General features: G+C 44.6%; 1 protein-coding gene across 1 annotated transcript in view; it reads left to right on the forward strand.

Annotated features, from left to right (window-relative positions):
• Window positions 1-17,897: 17,897 nt before the first annotated feature.
• LOC117965622 (interferon-induced protein 44-like) overlaps window positions 17,898-19,728 on the forward strand; it is a 31,575-nt gene continuing 29,744 nt past the window's right edge. Inside the window, exon 1 of the mRNA XM_059006863.1 lies at window positions 17,898-17,934. Within this exon, the coding sequence (XP_058862846.1) occupies window positions 17,898-17,934 (37 nt within the window). The remainder of the gene's footprint in view (window positions 17,935-19,728) is intronic.

Below are 19,728 nucleotides of genomic sequence, written 5' to 3' on the forward strand. Positions count from 1 at the left end.
ATACGGGTGTGAGTACTGACGTAAACACCACACTTTATAGTAACATTAGAGACATTTCATTTCCAGAAATGAGGTGCATTGCACATACCAGGCTACTGCTTGATAACATATGTGTTGTTGCGTCATGTAAAATTTCATTCAAAGAAGAGGTCAATGATTGTGTACCTTTAAATGTTTATCATAAATGGCTATATTTCACATACTGTATGTGTTGCTTAGTTCAAAACAACATGTGACTTTTTAATTAAATATCTGCGTAAAACACTTAAACAACAACTCCTCATGAGCCTTCTGGCTTATTCACTTGAATCTTGGGTATACGTTATCTTTGTACTGTCCTCTAAAAAAGGAAAAGTACCTATTTGAACAAACATGGCTGCCATGAACCAATCGAACTGCATGACATCATCAACATACGCAACTGGCTATAAAACTGCCTATGCTACACCAAAATGCACGAAATGACACACAGATGTAGAGGACTATGGGATGTTGTGCCATGGTCAATATGGCAGCCATTGCTCACATGGTGTGGCAACCATCTTAGATTTAATGAGAATTTTGCCCAATTTGCAAAAATGCTATTATCATGAACGGTAAATAGCACAGCCGTGAACAAATGTCTACATAGAACATAAGAACATAAGAAAGTTTACAAACGAGAGGAGGCCATTCAGCCCATCTTGCTCGTTTGGTTGTTAGTAGCTTATTGATCCCAGAATCTCATCAAGCAGCTTCTTGAAGGATCCCAGGGTGTCAGCTTCAACAACATTACTGGGGAGTTGGTTCCAGACCCTCACAATTCTCTGTGTAAAAAAGTGCCTCCTATTTTCTGTTCTGAATGCCCCTTTATCTAATCTCCATTTATGACCCCTGGTCCTTTTTTATTTTTTCAAGTCAAAGAAGTCCCCCGGGTTGACATTGTCTATGCCTTTTAGGATTTTGAATGTTTGAATCAGATCTCCACGTAGTCTTCTTTGTTCAAGACTGAATAGATTCAATTCTTTTAGCCTGTCTGCATACGACATGCCTTTTAAACCCGGGATAATTCTGGTTGCTCTTCTTTGCACTCTTTCTAGAGCAGCAGTATCCTTTTTGTAACGAGGTGACCAGAACTGAACACAATATTCTAGGTGAGGTCTTAGGTGAGGTGAACTCAGCTGCTCCGAGTTTCAGCTTATCAGAAAAATACACACAGCTGCAAGGCTTTCGATGAGGCGGGCGGTGATCACGCCGCTGCCCAAGAAGGGTGATCTCCGCTGCCTGAATAACTGGCGCCCGGTCTCGATGCTGTGCACGGACTATAAAATCGGGGCCAAGGCCGCCTCCCTGAGGCTCAAGTCCATACTGGCAGACGTGATCCACCCCGACCAGTCCTACACGGTCCCGAACCGGACGATCTTTGACAACATCTTCCTGGTTCAGGACCTACTGCAGGAGGACCGGTCGGTCGGTTGCCTTCCTCTCTCTGGATCAGGAGAAGGCGTTCGACTGGGTGGATCACGAGTACCTCTTCAGATCCCTGCGAGCGTTCGGATTCGGGCCGCGCTACGTCAGTCTGTTCCGGATACTGTAAACCTCTGCCGATTGCCTCTTGAAGGTCAACTGGTCCCTGATCGCGCCCCTCGAGTTCAGGAGAGGAGTGCGTCAGGGCTGCCATCTGTCCGGACAACTGTATGCGCTGTGCATTGAGCCCTTCCTGTGCCTCCTTCGCAGGAGGCTCACGGTGTTGGCGCTCGGCGCGTCGGACACGAGGGTGGTCCTGTCGGCTTACGCCGACGACGTGCTCCTAGTGGCCTCCGATCCTGTTGATCTGGAGAGGATGCGGAGCTGCCAGAGCGTCTACTCTGCTGCTTCCTCTGCCAGGATCAACTGGAACAAGGGCAGCAGTGTGGAGTAGTGGTTAGGGCTCTGGACTTCTGACCGGAGGGGTTGTGGGTTCAATCCCTTGTGGGGGACACTGCTGCTGTACCCTTGAGCAAGGTACTTTACCTAGATTGCTCCAGTAAAAACCCAACTGTATAAATGGGTAATTGTATGTAAAAATAATGTGATATCTTGTAACAATTGTAAGTCGCCCTGGATAAGGGCGTCTGCTAAGAAATAAATAATAATAATAATAATAATAACAAAGTGCTCTGGGTTATTGGTAGGTCCCTGGCGGGTGGACTCCCTTCCTGTCGCACTCCAGCAGTTTCAGTGGAGCGCGGACAGTTTCAAATACCTGGGAGTCCGTCCTGAGCCCGCCCCCTGAGTTTGTGGCCAGGGTCCAGAGGAAGCCGACGGACTTCTTCTGGGCCGGAAAGCACTGGGTCTATGCGGCGGTTCTGTGCCTCCCTCGGGCTCAATGCACAGCGCATACAGTTGTCCGGACAGATGGCAGGACCTGCTCAGGACCCAGAGCATGTTTTCTATCGGCCGAGACGCCGTTCCGACTGAGGGCGAAGGACTCCTTCTGGAGCCCCTGCTGCACAACCCCCACCTAGGTGTGCAGGCGTTGGAGTCCCCCTCGGTGCGGCGCGCGGCCAAGGTGACCAGAGTCTGGGATCTCCTGGATCGCGAGCGGTCGGAGTGGCTGAACCCCGAGTCGCTGGTCGCCAGGACGGCCGGCCGAGCGATCCGGGAGTGCAAAGCAGCGTTACACCCAGATTCTGTCAGGTATCTCGAGGGAGTTCTCAGGACCGGGGAGCCACCTTCCCCCCCCCACTACCTCCGGCTCTCTGTTCCTGCTCATCGAACCCAAGGCGCGAGACCCCCCTCGGCCTCCCCTCGAGAACAACCTGAGCAGGATCTCGCAGTTCTCCTCGACCCCCTTTTATTGTTATTATTTGTTTATTTAGCAGACGCCTTTATCCAAGGCGACTTACAGAGACTAGGGTGTGTGAACTATGCATCAGCTGCAGAGTCACTTACAATTACGTCTCACCCGAAAGACAGAGCACAAGGAGGTTAAGTGACTTGCTCAGGGTCACACAATGAGTCAGTGGCTGAGGTGGGATTTGAACCAGGGACCTTCTGGTTACAAGCCCTTTTCTTTAACCACTGGACCACACTTTCTCCTCCGATCGGCGTCGAGGAGGAGCCTGTACGCGATGACGCTCCACACCCTCCACTTCCTCGCCCTCGTCTCCCGCCGAGACACCGCTTGGCGGGAGCCCCTCCGACCCCATGAGGGCGAGAGTCCCCAGTGGGAGGCCCTGTACTCCCCGCTGGTCTCCAGGGGAGCTGGGGACTGGAGGGTCCTGCACAGAGCGCTCACGTCAGGAGAGATCCTGCGTCACTTTACCTACTCGGACGCCGCATGCCCTTTCTGCGGACGGTCCGAGTCGGTAGCTCACATTTATTTTTTGTGCGCCAGGCTGCAGCCGTTCTTTCTGCTGCCAAAGAACCTCTTGCTGCAGTTCTGGCTGCATTTCTCCCCAACCCTCCTCATGTTCGTGGCTCCACCAGGAAAAGGGACCTCCTCGTGAATCTGCTCCTGGCTCTTGCTAAACTTGCCATCTACAAGACCAGGAAGCGTAAGATGATCGGGGAGGGTCTCTTTGACTGTGGGGCCATGTTCAGGGCCCTCGTCCGGTCATGGATTCAGTTAGAGCACGCCCACGCGGAGTCCGCTGGCGACATGGCCACCTTTGTCGACCAGTATGCTCTAGGGGGCGTGCTCTGTACCACCTCCCCTTTTGTTCTCAATATTTAATTTACAGCTCTTTTGACCGGTTCCTCAGTTAATTTAGTTAAGACTCATTCCTTTTAGTATCCTTGAAAAGGGTGCCAAGTAGAATTTTTGTCCAGCTGTCCTTTTTTTTTTGTCCTTTATGAGTAACACCACTCGAATCCTATGCTGAGGAATTACAAACAGGACAGAGGAGAGAAGAAGCTGGAACAGAACACAAAGAGACAGTACTGGTTCTTGTATATTTTAATGCCAATATCATTTAATGTGCATTCGTAAAGCAATAGAAAGTGATAATAGTGTAACGATTAGCTATCTGGGGTGCCTGACTTCATTGCCATATATATTCAGAATTTGCGATAGTTGTTTTATCAGTTTAGTCTTAATATTGGATCTTATAATAATGACCTGACAATGGTCGCAGCTGCACGCCATGCCTCCACAGTCCCCCCCCCTGGCACCATGGATTCGAGCAGTAGACAGTTCCATATGGATAATGTCAAGGAAAGTGAGGAGCCAATGTTGCCAAGGGAGGGAGTGGGGCGGCTCCCAGCGGAGCGCCAGTAACTTTTTAGCTGCTGTGAGGCCAGCCAACCAAATCCTCTTCTGCTGCCGTGAGAGATGGAGAGTACAGTCATCATTCAGGAGAAGGACCCGAGGAGAACATGGAATATTCGTGTTAAGAATAGTGGATAAGGATGAGGATACTCGGGACCAAAAGTGAGCCACATCTGGACACTCCCAAAACATATGTAAAAAAGTACCCATAGCACCCTGGGGGCAGAGCATGCACAAAGGGCTGGGGGTAAGTCGCATTTGAAAACGTCTGTGAGGGGTTAAATATACCCTGTGAAAAAAATTAAAATGAATCATTTGATGATTAGGGTTCCTGGAAGCCAGATCTATGTTGTCCCAGGGAGTGTTCCAGCAAATCTCGTCATCTCCAAAATTCAGATCTCTATTCCATATAGTAAAAAGTGCTAGAGGTTTATAAGAGGTCTTTAAAAGAGAGATGTAAATGGCTGAAGCCAAGCCTTTTGTTTTGCCCTGTTTATCTAATAAATTGTGAAGTGGGTGCGTAGGCAGCTGTGCTCCCCAGGGAACACCATAGGCACGCATTGCAGAACGGAGACGTAAATAGAAGAAGAAAGAAGAACCTGTCTGAGGGGGACATTGGCGTAGATTAAATCTTTGGGGTCTATAAGGGGAGATTATGTCTTCCTCAAGAGGACGCCAAGATACAGGAGTATCAGGAGCAAGCCAAACAGAGATTGGGCATAGAATAAATGAGTAGAAATAAAATTTAAAATTCGGGAGCCAAACCCCCCATAGATTTTTCGCGGTGCAAAGTGGAAAATTTGATGCGTGGTTGTTTCCCTTTCCATATAAACTTGGAGATTATTGTATGCAGTCTATCCCAATACCCTGATGGGGGAGATAAAGGAATCATTGAGCTATAAAAATTAATGTGAGGAAGCACGTTCATTTTTACGATGGAAATACGAGCCTGAAGAGAATTAGGAAAGTGCATCCACTTGTTCAAATCTGCATTCACCTGTTTAAAGACTTTACTAAAGTTATTTACTGTGGTATTATGTAAAGAAGGATGAATCTCAACACCCAGATATTTTAAGTGTTTAACCAGCGGCACTATCGAGGGAATGTTGGTTCTTGTCATTACAGAATTTAAGGGTAGCAATGCAGATTTAGACCAGTTAACTTTGTATCCTGATATTGCACTGAAATCATTGAAAATAGTCAGCAGATGAGGTAGGGACTGGGAAACATTGTCTACGTATAATAATATATCATCTGCATACAGCGATATGTGATGTTGGGTATTATTGACAGAAATAGGGGTAGAGTCAGTTGATTGACGGACTGTCTGAGCTAGCGGTTCAAGAGATAGGGCAAACAACAAAGGCAAGAGTGGACAACCCTGACAAGTGCCCCTAGAGATAGCAAATTGGGGAGAACACGATTGGCCTGTCAAGACCATTGCGGAGGGATTGGCATATAAAAGTTTAACCATATCAATAAACCCGGAACCCAAACCCATATAGTCCAGAACTGACCACAAATAATCCCATTCGAGTCTATCAAATGCCTTCTCAGCGTCTAATGAGAGAACTGCACATGGGGAAGCAATGTCAGCAGCAGCATGTATAATATGTAGGAGACGGCGGATGTTATCAGACGTAAGGTGAGTTTTAATAAAGCCTGTCTGATCATGATGTACTAGTTTGGTCATATAAGCCTCAAGACGACGTGACAGCAGTTTAGCATACAGCTTGGTGTCCGAGCCAATCAGTGATAGAGGTCGAGAGTTCGCACAGGAAGTGGAATCTTTGTCCTTTTTCAGCAAAAGAAATATAACTGCGCTATTAATATCTCTCCGAAATGAACCCTTGTCAATAGCAAAGTGTATCATATCGAGCAACAAGGGGCCTAGTTGGGGCCAAAAAGTCAAATAAAGTTCAGGAGGGAAACCATCAATGCCAGGGGATTTCCTTCTTCATGTCTTGTAGTGCCTCCTGCAGCTCAGCTAAGGATATAGGAGCACCAAGCACGGCTAATTCTGTAGGTGAGAGACGAGGCAGTTGAAGGGTTTGAAGGAAATTCATATAGTGCTGTTGATCATGTCTAATGTCAGAACTGTATAATTTGGAGTAGAATAAACGAAATGAAGAGTTTATCTGCATAGGATCTGTCAATAATGCCCCCTGTAAAGATTTGACAGCAGGGATATCTGCAAAACGTTCATTGTTGCGGAGTTTCAAAGTCAACAGGTGGCTAGGTCGACTGCCATTGAAGTAATAGTTTTGCCTAGACCTATGTATGAGAAATTCGGCACGATGTCTAAGTAGTACATTTAGGTCTTTTCTAAGCAGATTAACTTCCAAGGCTATAGAATCAGAAAAGGTTAGTTGTTGGGCATGTTCTAAAAAAGCTAATTTGGATTCTAATTCAGTAATTTTGCTGAGACGAGACTTATGTAATTGAGAAGCAAATATGGTGGAATTATCCTTAATAAAGCCCTTAACCGCATCCCATAAAATGCGGGGGTCATCAACTGAGCCCCAATTGAAATTAAGGAACTCCTCCAATTTAGATTGAAATTGCATTCGGAACAATTCATTTTGTAGCAGCATGGAATTGAAACGCCAGCGGGGGGCATGCTTAGGCCTATTGGCCAGTACGACTTTACAAAAATTTGCATGATGATCAGATAATGACATAGGCAATAGCTCAGCAGTGTGTATTGAGGAAAAAAGAGCCTGGGAAGCAAAAATGAAGTCAATTCTGGAGTATGATTTATGCTTCCCTGAAAAAAAAGTAAATTCCCTAGCCGAAGGGTTGAACACACGCCATATGTCTACCAGGGCCAAATCCGACACACATTTTCTTAGAGCTGTGGATGCCAAAGACTGGGTATTCGTCTCTTGTGACTTTGATCTGTCAAGCATATAATTCATGGTAGCATTCATATCTGCACCGAGAATTACCTCAAATTCAGCCAGCTCCAGCAGAGATTTCGCAAGTGAGTTAAAAAAGTCTGGATCGAACGTAGTAGGGGCATACACCGATACAAAGGCAAAATTTCTACCTGAAATAGTAGTTTTTAGAAATGTCAGTCTTCCTAGATCGTCACCTCCTGATCCCAATATAGAAATCTGAAGATTTCTCAGCAAGATAATTAAAGCACCTTTAGTTTTGTTTTCTGCAGCAGAAAAAGCTGCCACATAGTAATATTTATTGGCCAACCTAGAAACATCATGTTGTATTAAATGAGACTCCTGTATCATTGCGACATCTATCTTTTTTCTACGGAGCAAGTCCAAACAGCTAGTGCGTTTTGAGGGAGTATTTAGGCCATTTACGTTCCATGATAGAATAGAGATATTAGTCATAAGTATAAAAAATCAAAACCAATGCCAGGATCAAGCAGATAGTGGTTTGCGTGAATAAAGTGTATATACCAGCAGCTAGCAGAGAGCAGAAAGACAGAGTGACAAAGACAGTGGTGCAGTCCATAACCCAATCGTCGAGCCTCTTTGATGGCTCCGGTCTTTCCGCCTCTGGCCAAAGCTCCAGGGAGGGAAACAAGCTCACCGAGGTGTTGGACGTGCAGGGAGGTGGGCCACATCGCTCAGGATTGCCCTGTGATGGATTGTGACCTCGGCCGACCAGGTAACCATGTTCAATTACCTCAGTCACTTCAGCAGACGGGTTTTGTTATTCCTGTGTCCGTGGATGGTACAAAAACCCAGGCTCTCTTGGACTCAGGGTGTGGTCAGTCCCTGGTACAGGAGAGCCTAATCTCACCGGGGCATAAGCAAAGATTGGGACGGGTGCATATTAAGTGTATTCATGGGGATGTTCGGTCTTATCCTAAGGTTAGCATAACTGTGAAAATTGGCCAGCAGGTGACGCAGGTGCAGGTGGGGTTGTGTCTTCGATTGCCAGTACCGTTAGTTCTGGGGCGGGACTGTGGGCAGTTCAAGAGTTGGTTGGCTGCCCTGATGGCCCCGTCCTCCCTATTGGCTAAGAAAGAGGAAGTGATTGGAGAGATCTTTCCCTTTCATGACCCGGAGTGGTTTTGCCATAAATTTAAACCTCGTAAAACTAAACGGGAGCACCGGGCCGCTAAGAATGAGGGCTGGCAATGGAGGGGGTCTGAGTAGTTTCAGGTGGGGGTGATTGGTGAAGAGTCTGGGGGGGAGGCCGCGGAGCCAGCACAGGGTTCTGGTTCGGCTGCCTCCGCTCAGGACCGACCTGATCCCGAGCTGGAAGCCATGGGAGCTGATTTTTTAGCTCGTTCCCGTGACTTCCGACTCGAGCAAGGGCGTGACAACGTGCTGGGCAGGCTCTTTGACCAAGCAGCTGTGGTTAATGGTCGGGTGGTCGAGCCCAGACGCGCCGCCACGTACCCTCACTTTGAAATCGCTCGAGACCTTCTGTACCGTGTTGACAAATTGCCCCAGACCGGGGAAGTGCGTCACCAGTTGCTGATTCCTCAACCCTTTAAGGAGGATTTGTTGCAGCTCCTCAAGAGGGCACCAACCCAAACCAAACCCCCCCAACCCCAAACACCCAAAATAACAACAGAACCCCCCCCCCCAAAAGATAACCCATTAGGAAGAGAAGGATCCCCAGTTGGGGATCCTTTGCAACCCAGTTCCCTTCCCATATTGAATCCGTGACACTTATACCGGCAAGGTGCGCAGTCAAAGCGCCACTGCCCATCTACCTATAATACAAGCAGATATATAAAAAGCAAAGAATTCCCCCTAAAACACAAGTAGTAATAATAACATATCATTTAAAAAAAAATTTAAAAAAAAATAAAAATAAATAAAAAAAAGTTAGAAAAGGACAAATAAATAAATACAGTGCTTACAAATATAGACCTCTATGCTACATGAGAACAAGCCTGACTCGTGTAGAGTCAAATATATGTATCTCAAAAAAAAAAAAAATTAAGTGCAAAACCCCTGGGCATCCATAAATAAAGCATAATCAGGTCAGCGGACATCGCAGATTGCGCCAATAAACATATATACGTATCTGATAATGGCTGAAAACGTGAAAAATAGCTTATAAACAACTTATTTGACTATGAAAGATAAATGTGTAGTCTCTACATAGGCTGTTTGTAACAAAATATGAGCCTATACTCAGCTCACAGTGGATTACAAAAAGCGAGACCAAGGTCCTTTTGAGCAAAGTTATGAAACACAGAATCAGTAACTTACCCAGTGCTGCAGGCACAGGGAAACAAACAAAAAAATAAATAAATAAATAAAACACAACAAAAACAAACAACAAAAAAAAATATCCTGTAGTTACTGGAGAGAAAGATTATTCCCAAAAGAGAGTCTCACTAATCTATCCGATGAGGAGAGGTGATCTTGTCGTGCAGGAAAGCTTCAGCTTCTTGTGGCGATTGCAGTAAGTGCTGACTCCCGTTATGGAGGACTTTGAGAACAGCAGGGTACAGCAGAAAGTTCGGGACACCAGCCGCTCTCAGAGATTTCCTCACCCCAGAGAAGGCATTTCTCATGTTCGCTGTCATAGGGCTAAAATCCGGAAAAAAACTTAAAATGGAGCCTGAGGCGGAGCTAACAGGACCGGCTTTCCTATTCTCCTGCAGGATGACTTGGCGGTCTGTATAACGCAGCAGTTTAAAAATAAATACCCGAGGCCTGTCACGGCCTCCAGCTTTGTTGCCGCCGTAAATGCGATGTGCACACTCCACTTCAAACTCACGCTGTGCCAAACCAGGAAACCAGACAGGGATTGAATGTTTCTCCTCCAGATTTACAATACGGGTATTAGACCTCCACGATCTGTCTTCCAAAGAGACCACCTTGCGTTCCAGAAACTCCAGTTTCCCATCGTGAGCATTAAGGATTTTCTTTTGCTCTCGTTGCTCGCCTGCAACCAGATCCAGTTTCGAGATCAGCTTCTGAACAGTCGATATCTGGATCGTCAAGTCGGCTCTGAGAGCAGAGATCTCGGTTTTAAAAAGCAAGGCCTGTTGCTCCATTGACTGAGAGAGCAGTTCGGCCATCTTTGTTAGTTCAGGCGAATCAAATTCCCTGAATTTCTTCCCTGAAGGAGACGGCAAGGGAACCAGCTTCCTACGAGCACTCGACATTATGGGTGAGTTATAAATGTGAAATAAAACAAAAATAACCGGGGGAAATATAAAATATGCTAAATAAAGGCAGTGGGGAGTAGGAGCTCTAAATGTTTAGTACCATCCCGCTAAACAGGTCACGTGATCTCCTTAGTCTTAATTATAACTATCAGTGTAGTTATGAAATAGAAAAAACAGACGCCATATCAGTAAAACGAAGTGTGCAGGTTTTTTTTTTTTTTGGCTTCTGTTCAGCTATGACAACATTTTTTTTTTAAAAAAGAATGTGATTACAGAACATTTGTGTACAGCCCGAGAAGACGATATATTTTTTTTTTAATTCTTTGTGTGTATCAGTATTGCCTGCATGTCCACAAGGTTATAAGTAAACAAACAGCATTACAGCTGAGAAGCTGGTAAACTCGAATTATAATAAAATGCCCGCTTTTTGGGGGGATTCTCCATGAATAACTATGCGATCTTTACAGCTACAACACTATCTTATAGAGCAAGCCATTGTGAAGCGTTCTGTCTATACATTTGATTACCAACACTAAATATTTCAATGAAAGATACGGCCCCAAAGTCACTCCCCCCCTTTACACATGCATCTTTTAAATGGATTACACACGCGGTTTCATTTCAACAGATTCAGGATCTGTGACTGTGTTTGACCACAGTTCAGTCGTAAAAATAATAATATAATGATTTTTAAGCAAGCTATATTCATGTGACTTGTAAAGCTGATGTTGTATGCATTTAATTGTTTCGATAGTGTTAGTTTTTTTTTCACATGGATGCAGTTGCAACAGTTATTCAAAAAATGTTTTCTTAGTTTACAGTATGTGTCTGTATACTGTATTGTGTACGTCTAAATATAATCCTTTCCACTGTAATCACTATTTTTTAAGTTACATCTGTTAGTAAAACTGTTCTTGTTAAACACCAGCGAAAAATGGCTGCTTTAGGAATTTTTTTCTTACCTTGCTGAGTTTTCCATGTTAACAGCTGCCCCTAGTGGTGGGAATGTGTCATTTCAGGGTAAAATATGGGTAAACTGGCTTGTCTCCCATTTTAATTGGCTCATGGCGTTCATGTTTGCTATTTTACCGTTCATGAGATCAAGACTTTTGAAAATTGCACAAATAATGTCATTAAGTCTAAGATGGCTGCCACACCATGTAATCAAAGGCCGCCATATTGACCATGACACAACATCCCATAGTCCTCTACATCTGTGTCATTTTGTGCATTTTGGTGCAGCATAGGCAGTTTTATAGCCAGTTGCGTATGATGTCATGCAGCGTGGACGCCATGATTTTCACAGTAGCAACTTCCCTTGAACAAGCGTAACAGATGACCATACTGAGATGTTACTGCCAGTGAGATGACAGGACACAGTAATTAAGCACACTAGATGAGAAGTGTAGGAGGTGTTGGAATTTAAACACTTACATGTTGTGTGACGCTTGTTTGTGCACCTGGTCTCACTGCTTGAATGTTTACCACTCTGCCCTTGAATTCTTCTCTCCTGAGTTTTGAGTGCACAGAATTTAGAAAGCTTGACTTCCCGGAATCCACATTGCCCGAAATGAGAATATTTGTTGTGGAAGCCTTAGGGTGTGGTTGGTGGTTTTTTATTTCTTCTTGAAGTTTCATGTAAGCACTGTAAAACAAGTAAAAATGAAAAGAAATATCAAACTTTAAAAAGCTCAGTCTTACAAATATTTCAGAATATACAAAAATAAAAAACTGATCACTTACACATCACTGAATTCAACTTCACGCCATGGATTAACAAGAAGTGGCTCTGGTCTCGGCTCTGGTTTCGGAGGTTCTACAAAATAGGGAGAGATACATAAATATGCACAACTCTTTTTTTTCTGTGGTAAAGATGAGGCTTTTAATATGAGTTACCTCTTGATGACGATCCTCCCATTGCAGCAGACGTTGAGATGAGGATATGTATGTATGTATTGTATGAAGGTGCTCAGAGGTTACAGAAGTAATCATGCTATTAAAGGAAAACAAACTATATATATGGTAGATGAGGTGACACCCTGTGGCAATGTGCCCCGCCCCTGTGTGCATATTATGTGTTGTATGTTGCGTGCGTGTGTTAATGTTGGTGTATAGAGATTGGTACATGGGATATAAACGGGTCTGTGTTTCACGTGTGATTTAAATTGTAGATTTGTATTTAGGCACGAGGAGGGCACAAATCACTTCACGTGCTGGTTAAATGTAATATGTGAGCACGGGGTTGCATAGAATTAATTCACGTGCTGGGATTCAAGTGAATAATTAATTAGTAATTGAATCCCAGCACAATAGTATATATAGATGCACATTTCTTGCAGTCGGGGTTAGGTGTTCGGTGAGTGGAGAACGAGTGTGGAGAGAGAGGAGAAAAGAAAGCAAAGCAAAGTAAAGTAATTAGTGTTTTCACTCACCGTGTTTGTCCGTTTGTCTGTTCACTGTTTAGTCTGTTTTGTTTGTCTCTTTATTTTGGCGTATAGTGCCGTGTCCCGTGTTTTTGTGTTTAAAACCTTTTATTTTCTGTTCTGTTTATTAAATGCTGAGCGACAGCAATTGCTCAGCTTCACCAAACCACATCTCTGTCTGTTTATTTCCTGCTTCTGGTCTGACGCCACCCACTCCGGCCGTCTTTGTGACACACCCCCTGACGAAAGGAAATCTAAATCCAGTCTATATTTGGTTAAATGGGAGGGGCATCGTAAGATTCTTCTGACTGTGTCTGAACTGTTTGCCATATGTAGGATCTTCTAGGCTTAGTTGGACAGAACATGTTTTGTGTTTTAAATGTTAAAGCATTAAGGAAATATTTAGCCTCTGTCAATTCTAGATTCTAGAGAATTTATTTCTGGTATATTTCTTGTTTTCACTAATGACAGAAACCCGCTGCTCAGATCTTTTTTTTGCATGTGTCCGGCTGCTGCTGATTATTATTGTTTGCATTGTATTATTTACTTTTTGTTACTTTCACCTCTCATATTGTTACCTCGTAGTTCATGATGATATTCGATCGGGTTTCGTCTGCTTTTCCCTGGGAGGAACGTTAGGTTACTTACCGTAACCCTGGTTCCCTGAAAGAGAAGACGACCACCAAACACGGCTGTGTGGTCCAGTGGTTAAAGAAAGGGGCTTGTAACCAGGAGGTCCCCAGTTCAAATACCACCTCAGCCACTGACTCATTGTGTGACCCTGAGCAAGTCACTTAACCTCCTTATGCTCCGTCTTTCGGGTGAGACGTAGTTGTAAGTTACTCTGCAGCTGATGCATAGTTCACACACCTTAGTCTCTGTAAGTCACCTTGGATAAAGGCATCTGCTAAATAAACTAATAATAATAATAATAATAATAATAATAATAATAAAGTATGGGATATTCCTGCCCTTGAGGTAGGTAATGCTGAGTTCTCTATATCAGAGCTGCCAAGGCCCCTTCCTGGGATGACACACTCGGTCCCGCCCACCGAGGGTATAAAACTGTCACTCACAGGAAGTCTTCCTCTTTTTCCATCGAACCCCTGAGGGCAACTGAAGCGACATCCTGGTATGGAAGGGATAGTGTATACCAGAGCCGTCGCGAGGGAGAAGGAACAGCAGCATATCAGGTACGCATAAGCACTGCCTAACCCAGAGGTTAGCGGTGTGAACTTACACCCTCAAGGACCCATGTGCCTACAGAAAGCAAGGCAGGGTCTACCACATTAATACGGTAGAACCAGGGGAAGTATGCGGCGTAGCCCAGCTAGCCGCAGTACATTGTCAGACATCGAGGCACCTTTGAAAGGGCCCAAGATGTAGCCAACCCTCTAGTTGAATGTGCAGCTACCCTACCAGGTGGGGCAAGCCAGCACCATCATACACAGTCGAGACTGTGTCCACAATCCAGTGTGACAGACACTGCTTAGAGAGGGGCTGTCCTAGGGTCTGTGTTCCGTGAAAGACAAGAGCTGGTCATATTGTCCTAAGCACGTAACATCTCAATGCCCACACTGGGCAGAGAAAATTAAATCTCTCATCCGCCGCTGAAGCAACGGAGGTGGATGAAAAGACTCCAGTTCCACAGACTGTTTAATGTGGAAAGCTGTAATCACCTTGGGGAGGAAATCGGGGTTGGAGCTGAGCACAGACAGCACCTGCAGCTCACTGATCTGCTTTACGGAGGTGATAGCTAAGAGGAAGGCTGTCTTCATAGACAGGTACTTCCTTTGTAGTGTAATGGCTCAAACGTGTCTTCGTGAGAGCCTCTAGTACAATATTAAGGCTCCATTTGGGAGGGCGTAATCATCATACGCCTTCAACCCTTTGCGGTCCATTTATTAAATGTGCGTTAGGCACGCCAGGTCTAATTTATTTTCACACGCGCAGTTAATTTTAGACGTGCTGTTTAAAAGTATTTTTTTCCAGTCAAACGGGTTTAAAAGGCCCTGCATATCAACAAAGCACTCACTAGGCATCTCCAGGTCTGCCCCACCCTTTCGTTCGCTATAGCTTTCACCTATGCTAACAAATAAATAATAATAGTCGTACATACCGATCAATCATCTCCTGATCACTCGTTTTATCACCAAACTCCTCAATAATGCGATCCAAGTCATTATTTTATTACTATAACATCTCAAAAAAGCTCTGCAAATGTCTGTGATATTCTCTGTGCACTGATTCAGTAACAGCCAGCTTGTTTCCTTATGACCGCCCCTATGTGATGCCAGGGGCATTCATGAGTTACGTTCTATTTTTTTTTTTTTTTCGACTCATGTTATCTCGGCTCATGTTGCTCCGACTCAGCCATTGAATGGTTTTCTCGGCTTTTTCCGGAGAAAAACCGACTAGAAACCCGTTTTTTGCATTTTTTTGATGATGTCAGACATTGGACCGGATAGGAATTATTGCAATGTCAGACCAGGTCCAACATAGGACCGCAAAGCGTTCAAGTCCCTCTCCTAACTTCAAGGCTACCTAACCAACACTAAATCACATGCTTTCAGTTTAATGTTTTGATGAAATAACGGGTGAACTGACCTATTAAATGGAGCAAAGGAGTCATCTAATGGCAACACAAGGGTACTCTCTATCCTTTTTTGTGTTTTCTCTTTAAAAGACCCTGTGGAAGGGTGAGGGTATTCACTGACACATGAGACAGAAGATTTTATTTGGAAACACCGCACAGGTGCCCAGATTTATTTATTTTTCCTATTACTTGTTTTATTTACTTTAGCCCGCAGAGGGCGCTGTTGTCCGTGGTCTGGATACTGCCGACAGTAAACCAGGACCACGGGGTTACCAACACAGGTATCCCAGTCCGTGCACCTTCAAGTGCTCCAAAATAATAATGAAAACAGAAGGCGAAAGAAAAAGGGAAAATAAAACACAGTAATAAAACTACAAACAAAAGTGCTGCTTATGCAGTGCCTCCACTGCCGCTAAGCCGGTCAGCACGGGTCTCCGTCCTACACTCGGCTATGCCTGTACGCCGGGGTTGGCCAGGGTTCCCCGTATATCTATACACGTCCCCTTGGGTACATAATTATTTCTTTTATTTATTTATTTATTTATTTTTTAAATTATTTTTACAGACGGCTGTCCCCTCAGTCGGGCTCGCCTGCTCCTTATTTCACGCTGACCTCTTCCGCCAGCGACACTGTACTTTCCCCAACCTGGCCAGCCGAGTGCATCACCAAGCCTGTTCTTATGGGCCGAGCAGTCTCCCAAGGCCCGCCCCTTAGCCACTCGGAGAGAGGGAAAGCACACACGCACTCTTGCCCACCTCTCCGTGTCATCGCCATGACCGACAGGCGGATCCCACGAGACTGCTGCCCTCTACCTGCAGTAATACGGATGTGCCAGACAGTCAGTCCAGATCTCCCCTGTTACAGACCCCTAACCCTTTATTTTTTATATCAGAAAGTCTATATTATTTAAAACAACCATAAAAACACATATCATTTCATCAATACATTTCATATTTGAAATTGTCTAGTACATGTCCAGCATATCAGCACGTTTCCAGCAGGATTCAAATTCTGTGCCAGGTTCAGCTCGAGTTGGTTCTGCAAACACCACAACAGGTCCCTTGATCCAATGCCTTGCATCACAGGTGTGGGTTGCCATGGTCTTGACTTCATACCTACAAGATACTTGGACATGTTTAGCTGGACAAGGTTTGGGCCCAATTACTGGTGATTTACCTCTGCACCTATTACATGCACATATGACAAGAGGATTACTTTTCATTTCAGGAGTCAGGATCAGCTCTGCATCTTGTACAATAGTTCTGGATCTGTACATATTGTTTCTATACATTTCATTTTGTTCACATAGAGTCACTTTGAGAGGTATGCCCTCCATCCAGAATATTGAAGGAGGCCAAAACTCACTGTTCATATTTTCAGGCACCCAGTTGCTGCTCTGCTCCACATCATCAGTTAGCAGACTTAACACAACTGAATCTGAATCAATTGATGAACCATGAACCTTAGCTTCTGAAATTCGCCACACAGAGGGGTCCAATGTTTTACTGCACAGAATAACTGGTTCAATGTCAGCTATGACAGTATGCAACGTGCACTATGTACACCGTGTGCAACATGTATGCTGAGCCCCTGTTTTCACAGATACTGTGCAGCACCGTGAGCTATGTGCTAGGTTGAGCAGTGCTTATGCAATAACCCGTGCGTCCCAAGCGCACTGTGTACTGCATTCGAGATGCTAGGCTGGGAGTCCTGAGACAGGATGTCTGGTTTGTGCATAGCACTAAGCACTGCTTTCACTGTGTTTGACCCACAGGTACTAACACAGTGTAAACTTTGCTAGCGCTACAGCTAAGGTTACTAACACCACTTACCCTGTGCCGGGTACTGTGGGCACAAGTGCACCGTGTACTACGCAGCGTATTGGCACTAGTGCACAACCAACACCGTGTACCATGTACACCGCGTGCAGCGCTTCAGCTGAGCTCCGTGCGCACTGGTATTACTGTGCAGCACCACGAGCTATATGCTAGTAGAGCAGTACTTACGCAACAAGCGCAGCGTGCACCGCACTGCTTGCCTCGAGTGTTCCAAACGCCTTGTGCAATGGGTATCGTACACTGCATGAACTACGTACCGTGCGCACTGTGCATAACTGCACTAGAAAGGTAGGGGTACTAGCACCTGTGCACTATGTGCGCTGTGAATACCAAGCACTGCGTACACCACGTACCGTGTTATGCTACCGTGCCGTACGCTGATGTTGGAAAATACACAGCCTGCATTGCACACTCGTGCACTGAGATAGAATCATGGGCTATGCGTGCGCCGTGGTACCACAGCACCAGAGAGGCCGCTACGCAAAGTGCGTTCCCTAACCGCGTGGTCAACACACACACTTGGTCACCTAAGCTGCGGTGGGTGATGTTTTAGTCAGACAAAATATCACTCGACAACGGGGATAAGGCAGTACCTAGCCCCGAGGAGGAGAGCTCAGTTGGGTCACTCGACAGCAGGGATACGGCCAGGCCTGGCCCAGAGGAGGATACTCTGTTACACTCAAGAAGAAAACTCATTCGCGGATGACTGCACAGGCAGTCACTCACATACGACAGACAGGTAAAAAAGAGTGGCCTACCACACAGTCGGGGATGCCACCGAAAGACAGAAAGATAAAAGAACTCAATCTTTTTTCAAGAGTTGTTGATTCCAGGAAAGTGGCAAGCCAGCTTTCAGCACGAATGCTAGGGAAGTACAACTGACCCGAATCAACTTGAGGGCTATTTCTTATCACTTAGGTAAACACACAGATCTTACCTTACCATCTTGAGAAAGAAAAAGAGGGAGATCTTCCTGTGAGTGATGGTTTTATACCCTCGGTGGGTGGGACAGAGTGCGTCATCTCAGGAAGAGGCCTTCAGCAGCTCTGATATAGAGAGCTCAGCATTACCTACCTCAAGGGCAGGAATATCCAATACATAATGTTTGGTGGTCATCTTTGACTTGAAAGGGAACACCATCTGCCTGTTGCTCACTGTCTTTAATACAGTTCCTTTTTACAGATTAAATCATTCATTAATGGATTGCACCGACGGATTTAAACCACCTGGAAGTTGGTTACTTATTCCCGGTTACTTATTCACGGTATAGTTGACAAAGCAGTGTGTCCTTTTTTTCTGTGTATTTTAACTCACTTACACATCTTGCTCAATTAATATATTGCTACTATTTAAAAAATAAATCGCTCCTTCTTTAAAAAAAAAAACAAACAAACAAAAATATTAATAACAAATCTGTATCAGCAGCATAGTAGTACTTTATATTACCGGCTTGTTTTGCCCCATTTACCCCCTTAAATGCCTTGCTCACTAAATATCGAGGCATCCCTAGATAGGTTATCAACCCCTCTTTGCAAAAACACTACAGAGTTTAGTGAGCAAGCCATACCCCACGAACAGCAGCACCCCAAAGTGTAGCCCTTTATAACCAATACAGAACGCATGGGGCACGTCATTTGATGCTCCATTTACCCCCCTAGACTGCTTGCTCACTAAAATCTTTAGTGTTTTTGCAAAGAGGAGACGATAACCTATCTAGGGATACCTCGATATTTAGTGAGCAAGCCGTCTAAGGGGGTACACCGGGCATCCAAAGACATGCCCCCATGCGTTCTCTATTGGTTATAATGGGCTACATTTTGGGGTGCTGCTGTTCGTGGGGTACGGCTTGTTAACTAAAATCTTTAGTGGCATTTCAAAGAGCGGTTGATAAACTATCTAGGGATACCTTGATATTTAGTGAGCAAGCTGTCTAAGGGGGGTAAATGGGGCATCCAAAGATGTGCCCCATGCATTCGGTACTGGTTATAATTGGCTACATTTTGGGGTTCTGTTGTTCGCGGGGTACGGCTTTCTCACTAAAATATTTAGTGGTTTTGCAAAGAGGAGATGATAATCTATCTAGGTATACCTCGATATTTAGTGAGCAAGGCGTCTAAGGGGATAAATGGGGCAAAACAATTGGGTAATATAGGGTACCACTATGCTGCTGATACAGATTTGTTATTAATTTATATATATATATATATATATATATATATATATATATATATATATATATATATATATATATATATATATATATATATATATATAAAGAAGGAGCGATTATTTGTGCTCCTCCCAGGGAAAAGCAGACAAAACCTGATCAAATATCATCATGAACTACGAGGTAACAATATGAGAGGTGAAAGTAACAAAAAGTAAATAATATAATGCAAACAATAATAATCAGCAGCAGCCGGACACATGCAAAAAAAAGATCTGAGCAGCGGGTTTCTGTCATTAGTGAAAACAAGAAATATACCAGAAATAAATTCTCTAGAATCTAGACTTGACAGAGACTAAATATTTC

This window comes from Acipenser ruthenus, chromosome 34 (assembly GCF_902713425.1).
Source record: "Acipenser ruthenus chromosome 34, fAciRut3.2 maternal haplotype, whole genome shotgun sequence".
Taxonomy (NCBI): Eukaryota; Metazoa; Chordata; class Actinopteri; order Acipenseriformes; family Acipenseridae; genus Acipenser; species Acipenser ruthenus.